The following is an 8,068-nucleotide window of genomic DNA, read 5'->3' on the forward strand; positions in this document are numbered from 1 at the left end:
TGATTGATTCCATCAAATTTGCAAAGATCATTCCACAAATGTTATCAGTTACATCTGTCCAGGAGATTACCTGTAATTGATATATAAATTAATTCTTTTTTGTGCCTTTTGAGATTTGCTGATATCATAACTTCTACTATTTTAAAATTAAAATTAAACCGGCAAGGTATGCTTGGCATTTTTTGAATGAGAATGACCCCCTCAGGTTAATGGCAAGGTCTTCTACTGTTAATGTTTGTTTTGTTTCTTATCAATGTCCACATACTGATTCTAAAAATCTTGCAATTAAAGAAAAAAAATGGTTAAAAAGAGAACCCATCAAATTAATTTGAACGAAGCAAAACATCGACATCTCTTTAACCAGGAGGTAATGAAGGCTTTGGAGGAGTAAAGTAAAAGTACTTTATTCAAGTAGACATGTCTCAACTTCTTGTTGTTGAGGTCAACCTATTCTTTCAGGCTCCTGAAGAATGGCATGAGTACACCAAGTTCAGAATCACATGAAGAGTGACAACAGAAGTAAAGAATGCGCATTCCATATATCCTAGTTATATCTTTTCCAGAACAAGGTATTATAATTCCTCTAATGGAGCTTCCAGCATGCTTGGCTGGTTATGGGTTCAAATCACATTTGTAAACAGTACAGAACACAATGTTTTAGACAAGTTTCCTTTGAAGTAGATACCTGAATGCCCAGTATGGCTCGTAATAAAGAGCGTATCAGGAATGCATCGGCTTTGAAAATGAAAGGTAATGTAGGAGATTTAATCCATCTAGTTTCATTTCGTGATGGTTTGGAATCTGAGGAGGATAGGAATAAGTCGTGGAAAAGATCCGAAACATTCCTGAGGCTTATGCCAGGAAAAGAAGAGGAGTTCACTGAAAGGATTAATGCATTAGACAGTGATAAGATCAGTTTCATCCTTGCTGATCAGACTATTGGATGGGCCTCGGTGTTGGGGATTTCTGCTCCCCCTTGCGGAACGGTGGTGTTCATGATCATTGCTCAAAGGAGGCTAAGCACGGAGGAGGATCACATCCACTCAACTCCCATCTCTCATTGCTATATAGGGCAACAGCTGCATACAGCAGCAGGACTGCTGGTGGCAGCCCTTCTCTTTCTTTCTCTCTTCTTCTCTCTTTTGTTCTTGCTCTTTCTCACACTCTCTCATTTTGTGCTGCACTCTTGGTGTCTATTTATAGGCTTCAATGACAGCTCCTCTTGCTCATTTGTCAACAATGGTGGCTGCCAAACTTACCAAACTTTGACATTAGACAATGGTTGTTGGCTGCCACCAACAACCCACTATTGTAGCCTCTTTCTTTGATAATGTCAAGGGGCTGCAAATGCTGCACCAGCAGCCCTCTTTGACTCTTACATGGCAGCCATCTTCTTTGATGATAACAACCATCTTCTTTGACAATGACAGCCACATAATTGTCAATATTCCAACACTCGGAACTTGCAGAAAAGAAGGGGATCAAGTGAGCTGCGTTTTGTTCTGCTGCAGCTACAATGTTAGTCCAGAGATTCAACATCCCAAAGCTCATTGAAGATGGAATCATAGATAATGAAAGCCAGTTCTTTCTCTCACCACTTTCTGTTTGTCCTGTTGTGATGTTGTATTCAGTTTTACTATCAGTAACACTTCATGGAACGTTTTGGTTCTGTGAAGGTGATGAATGCAGAGATAGCTTGCTAGCTAGGTTCAATACAAGAAGTATGAACAAATAATGGTGTCAATATAGATATCGGAGCTTATTGAGTGTGTTTGGGATTGTTGTAGCATTTGTGATTGTGGTTTGAAAAAAGTTGTTTTATAAAAAAACAATTTTAATTGGGATTGGTTTAGTAAAATATATGTTTGGTTAAAATTGTGGTTGATATTGAGGTTGAATAAAAAGTAATTTCATGTGTTTGGTTAAGAATGCTTTTCAAATTGAGGTTATAAAATAACTAAAAAAAGACATTTAGTAATATTGATTGTTTTTAATTAAAATATTATAGATTTAACTACTGTTATTATATCATGAAATAAATAATATTTTATATAAAGTATTTTTTATTGTTCCATTAAACTATCTGCAATTTCATCACGTTCGAAATCCATGTGACAAGGACTACAGTTTCCATGACTTCATGAGCATGCAACAATATCAGGTTCAATATCATCAGGAGTAAAATTGAGATTACGATCAAATTCTACAAATACTATGTCATGATGTGATCTTCTTTTAATGTAATTACGTAGTACCATTGAATAATGTTAAACACTATGTTTTCGAGTAAAACACAAAATCTAAGAAATTTTGCTTGATTTTTTTATTTTACTAGTCGGACCCGGTCCAATGCATTTAGGTTCGGGCAGGACCAGGTCCTGCCCATGAACAGTGGAGACGCTCTCCACTGTTCACTTTGCAGAATAGTGGAGATGGAGAATGCAGCTGAAGAAGAAAAAGGTGAAGGCGAAGGGGAAGAGCGAACTACCCTGCGCGGTTTTCTCCCCTTTGATGGTGGTGTTGTTGTTGTTGATGGGTCCAAAAGGTAGACGGTGGTGTCCTTTTTCTTCCTACGTTGGCCTCTGTTAAAACTTTCTTTTTTGTTTCTGTTTCGGCTTCCCAAAGTAACCTCTCTGTTCTTGAAAAACTGAGGTGAGATGCTATTTGTAAAGTTTAGTATTTTTGCTTCTGTTAAACCTGAGGTACAGTCTCAATTTATGGTGGGTTCCACCAAAATAAAATCGCGTTTTACTTTAAGTAAACATATATTTGTGTGACTCAATCTCAATCTCACATACGGCCGCATTACCAAACAGCCACTAAATTATGAAAATTTGAAATATTATTCTCTAAATTATGAAAATTTAATCACGAGGCTGGTGCATTTTTGTCAAGAGAGTGATTGAGATTGGTGAATTGATATTTCCTAGAGTAGGCGGTGAAATCTACCATAGCACATGACTATGTTTCAACTACGTCCTATCTTTGATGGGTCCAATAAAGATTACATTTCAAAAGGATCTAACATAAGAAGAAATATTGATGATTTTTGTTTTGTTGATCCATCACTTTCCTATCAATACTTATTAATAAAAAAGGACAAATAGTGTTGAACAACAAGTTTCAAGAAATTAAATTGATAATTATAGGCCATTGTTGTTAGGGTCTCAATCTCCTCGAACATGAATCACATGGTTTTTGTACCACTTGCTTGGCAATAGGGATGCATGGCATTTTTTGTCCAAAGAAAATATATATATATATATATATATATATATATATATATAAAAGTTATTGGCTCACCACCACAAGATTGGATCTGAGAATAAACCCCTCAGGTTAACGGCAAGGTTTTCTACTGTTAATGTTTGTTTTATCTAATTATTGGCAACAACAGTCCGTAGTCAGCAGCTAGCTTGATTGCCTCTTCCCCCATTATAAATAGAAACATAGTTAATGTTATAACACACCTTTGTATTAATTCATGGAAACCATGGTTTCAATAAGTGTTTTAGCAAACTCCTATCCATCCTTTCCCATGTTGTTTCTTTTAGCAATATTATTGTTACTTTCCCTTGTCCTAAAACACAAATCTTCCAAAGTCCCGGCCATTCCACCAGGGCCAAAATCATGGCCTATTATAGGAAATGTACTTCAAATGGGAAACAAGCCCCATATTTCCTTGACTAAATTAGCACAGGTTTATGGTCCACTCATGTCCCTCCGACTAGGGACTCAACTTGTTGTGGTAGGGTCTTCTCGGGAAGCAGCCTCCGAAATCCTCAAGACCCATGACCGAGAACTCTCCGGCCGGTGTGTGCCTCACGCATCCTTTGCTAAGGACCCTAAGCTGAATGAGGACTCCATAGCTTGGACGTTTGAGTGCACCGACCGATGGAGGTTCTTTCGTTCCCTGATGAGGAATGAGCTATTCTCTTCTAAAGTCGTTGATGGACAGTCAAGAACAAGAGAAACCAAGGCCAAAGAAATGATAGATTTCTTGAAAAAGAAGGAAGGCGAGGGAGTCAAAATACGAGATATTGTGTTTGTTTATACATTTAATGCATTGGCGAACATTTACTTATCAAAAGACTTGGTAGATTATGATCAAATTGGAGAGTGTCAAAGAGTGTGTGGGCTTGTAAGGGAAATGATGGAGTTACATACAGCTCTAAACATATCGGATTTGTATCCTATACTTGGTAGTTTGGATCTTCAAGGTGTGAGTAGAAAGTGTAATGAGTGCGAGAGTAGAATTCAAGAATTATGGGGGAGTATCATCAAAGAACGCAGAGAAGGCCGCAACGATACAGGAGATGATGATAATTCCAGTAAACGTAAAGATTTTCTTGATGTTTTGCTTGATGGGGAATTTTCTGATGAGCAAATCAGTTTATTCTTCGTGGTATATATGATCTCTAACTTATACACTCATAATACATTCCTTTTGTTGAGATATTAGTAATATCATTTGCATTATTTCATGGGAGCAGGAACTCTTAGCTGCAGTATCGGATAGTACTAGCTCAACAGTCGACTGGGCGATGGCAGAACTGATGAGGAATCCACAAGCAATGAAACAACTTCGCGAAGAACTTGCTGGAGAAACTCCTGAAGACTTGATAACAGAATCAAGCCTATTAAAATTCCGTTACTTGCATTTATGTGTCAAGGAAACTTTGAGATTACACCCTCCAGCACCATTACTAATACCTCACCGAGCAACAGAAGATTGTAAAGTTTTGGACTACACCATACCAAAGGACACCCAAGTTCTTGTGAATGTATGGGCAATTGCAAGAGACCCTGCCAGTTGGGAAGACCCTTTGTGTTTTAAACCTGAAAGATTCCTGAATTCTGATCTGGATTACAAAGGAAACCATTTTGAGTTTTTGCCTTTTGGAAGTGGAAGGAGGATTTGTGCCGGGTTACCAATGGCTGTTAAGAAAGTTCAGCTGGCTTTGGCCAATTTAATCCATGGCTTTGACTGGTCTCTACCAAATAACATGCTTCCTGATGAACTAGACATGGATGAGAAGTATGGTATCACATTGATGAAGGAGCAACCTCTTAAGCTTATACCGAAATTGCGGAAATGATCATAACTTCTTGTGGTTGATGATGGAGCAACCTTTTAATTCCCGTGTTTTCTGTTATCTTGCGTGATTGTTTCCTGTACTGTGTTGTGATCCATGAAGCATGTTAGGCTATTTGGTGTGGTGTTGTGCTATATGTATACAATCTGTTTAATAGCTTACTAGTTTTGTTTGAAATAAGATTATTGGAAGTCTCTGAAGAGACTACATCAACTCTATATCAGTAAAGAACATCCTCTTCATCTCATACTTCAAAAAAGCTAGAGTCTTTCTCACAATGATTGATGAATCTTAAGGTAATTCCTTTACTTGAACATGAGAAACAGAAAAATGTATGTGAAGGTGAGATGTGATTCCTGCCTTAACTTTATCCTCATCCGGCAAAGCTTTAATGAGTTTCTTTGTAATGTTTTGAATTAAAGGGATAGGAAAAGGCTAGAAAGCCCTTGAAGGCTTAGATGTAGGAATAAATTAAATGAGGGGTAGTGTGGTAATTGAATAATAGTTGATAAATATAAATAGAGAGAAGGAAAAAAAACAAAAGAGGGATCTAAAAATTTGAGAGAGCAAACCGTGAGAGAGAAGGGAGAAAGAAGAAGAGAAAAGAGGAAAATTAGAAGGGAAATAGAAAGGAGTTGAAGAGAATAAGTTTAAAGGTAAGATTTAGGTTGTTAAATATATAAATGTATGTTAATTGAACTTAATTTCAGTTTTGATGAATGTTAGGGTTTTGAAAATTTGTGTTTTGGGTTTAATTGATGAATTAAATTGAATGTTATAAGGTTGATTGTTATGGGTAATTGATTAATTAGTTGATTATGGAAGATTGTGATGATTTTGAGTTATGGTTTTGTTGAATTATGAATTTGTGTTAGAAATAAGGAATGAACAGTGGGTTTTCTGTTGAAAATTCTGGGTTTGAGGTTGAAGATGATGAAAATTCAATTTGATCCCTTAATTTTGGAAAATTACAGTTTAGTCCCCAAACTTTGGAAAATTACAGATTGGTCCCTGGGACATATTCCGAGATTCTGAACAGAATAAAATATGAATTATGGGCAGAATTACTGCATAGTTATGAAATTTTAACACTTTCAATTTAGTCCTCCAATTTGACAAAAATTACAATTTGACCCTAAAAATTTGGTAAAATTCCAGAATGGTCCTTGGAGTATAATGAGATGATCTGGACAGAAATGAGGACTAATTATGGTCAGAATTTTAGTATAGTAATTGATTTATGACAATTTCAGTTTGGTCCTTCAATTTGACAAAAGTTACAATTTGACCCTTAAAAATATGATAAATTCCAGATTAGTCCCTAGCTGTAATATTAGCTTGTGCAGTTTGGTTTGATGAATAATTGAGGGTTATTTAGTGAATTATTATCAATTTTATTATTTGTTTTATTATGGATTAGATTTCGGGAAAACCGTTAGATTTTGGGTTTTTAGAAAAATAACTAGTTTAGTCTAAAAACATATAGGGTTATGGAATATACCCTTAGATAAGTGTATTAAATAGGTTATATGTTCTTTTGAGTCATTCTTGAATATGTCTCATTTGTATTCAGATAATCCTGATATTCTACCGGCGGGACGTCAGTAGAATTTCCTTCGATATCAGCTTTGAGTCTTGTTGCTTTCGAGTCAGGTGAGTGGATAATTTTCCATATGCATGAGAAATAGTATAAATATTTGATTTGTTAATGTGAATTGAATCATGTTTCTTGATAATATATATGTTGATTATTATCCTTGTTATGATAAAGCATGATCAATTATTGAATCTGAATTCTTGATATGAGCCAACATAGATTTTGAATTGACTTCTGAATTGATAGATCCTTATTTGATTGATGTCATGAGTTGAGCTTTAAGATATAAATATGTTTGTTAGATTATGATTATGAACCTATGGTATGTCAATCAGAATACCCATGCTAATAGGGTAGTGTTAGTCTTTGTGCACATCATATCTGAACCCTAGTTGGTCAGGGGAGTCACCAACCTATGTGGATTGATCATCCCACAGTACGGAGCCTCATGCTCATTGCATTTTGATTTTCTGACGAACTTTACCATTTGATCTTCTTGTTATGGCTTATTTGAGAAACCTTTCTATAAGAACCTAGAGCCATACTTGTATATATGTTTCTCATTGTTGTATTACCTCGTGTGTGTATATTGAACGTTATCTACTCACTGAGTTGTTGAACTCACCATCTCATTATTATTCTTTTCAGGCTTATAGCTTGATAGCAGGTTGCTTTTGTTGAACCTTCCGAACCTACTTTTTGGTTGTAATTTGTACATTCCTTTTATGTCAAGTTAGTGCTCCAAAACTATGAATTATATTAACTCTTGTATTAAGACAATTCAATTATATTATGAAGTTGATTTTGTTATTAATGCTACGTTGAACTCTGATTAAGTTAGGATAAGTTTGTGTGTAAGTTTGGGTTCGCATAGGTATGGAACCTTGGAGGGGAACCTTGCCTATGTGTCGGTCATGGATCCGGGATTCGGGTCGTGACATTCTTATAACCAGTTTTTGTAAGAATCTGGGGAAGGCGATGAAGGACGACATAATGACGGGTTGGGTTCTGTATCTTTTTTAAAAGAGTAATGTCAATATGCTATACATCCAGGACTGAGTTTTCGATTAATATTTAACCATTGATGGAAAAAGCAACTAGGTGTTACAGACAATCAAATAATTGATGTTCTTTGAAATAGATATTTCAAGATGATAGCTACACTCAAACAACTTGATACTTGGTTTTTCCAAGATAATACAGAGGCAGTCAAGTGGCCATAATCTATAGCAAGACACCTTAACTAAACACAGCTGCCTTAGGAAAAGATAACAATAATTTTGTTTTATGTTGGAGTTTCTTTCCTCACAGAAGAAAAGTTGTGTTAGCTATTTGGAGACAAGCAATGTCCCACCTCCACTATGTGCTTAGTGGG

The 8,068-nt window shown here is 35.9% G+C and overlaps 1 protein-coding gene and 1 long non-coding RNA gene across 2 annotated transcripts; both read left to right on the forward strand.

The window, feature by feature from the left end:
* The first annotated feature begins 3,451 nt into the window (after positions 1-3,451).
* LOC133678303 ((S)-N-methylcoclaurine 3'-hydroxylase isozyme 1-like) lies at positions 3,452-5,343 on the forward strand. The gene is made up of 2 exons (XM_062100586.1): positions 3,452-4,405; positions 4,494-5,343. The coding sequence occupies exons 1-2, from the start codon at positions 3,485-3,487 to the stop codon at positions 5,097-5,099; spliced, it is 1,527 nt and encodes a 508-aa protein (XP_061956570.1). The 5' UTR covers positions 3,452-3,484; the 3' UTR covers positions 5,100-5,343.
* Positions 5,344-5,662: 319 nt separating this feature from the next.
* LOC133677941 (uncharacterized) lies at positions 5,663-7,599 on the forward strand. Its single transcript, XR_009835862.1, has 3 exons — positions 5,663-5,752; positions 6,670-6,749; positions 7,342-7,599. It is a non-coding gene; the product is annotated as an uncharacterized LOC133677941 (long non-coding RNA).
* The last annotated feature ends 469 nt before the right edge of the window (positions 7,600-8,068 follow it).

Source organism: Populus nigra, chromosome 18 (assembly GCF_951802175.1).
Source record: "Populus nigra chromosome 18, ddPopNigr1.1, whole genome shotgun sequence".
Taxonomy (NCBI): domain Eukaryota; kingdom Viridiplantae; phylum Streptophyta; class Magnoliopsida; order Malpighiales; family Salicaceae; genus Populus; species Populus nigra.

Coding starts and splice junctions, on each gene's coding strand:
- LOC133678303 (XM_062100586.1), top strand. CDS start 3,485: ATGGAAACCATGGTTTCAATAAGTGTTTTAGCAAACTCCTATCCATCC. Junction 4,406..4,493: donor AAATCAGTTTATTCTTCGTG/GTATATATGATC, acceptor TCATGGGAGCAG/GAACTCTTAGCTGCAGTATC.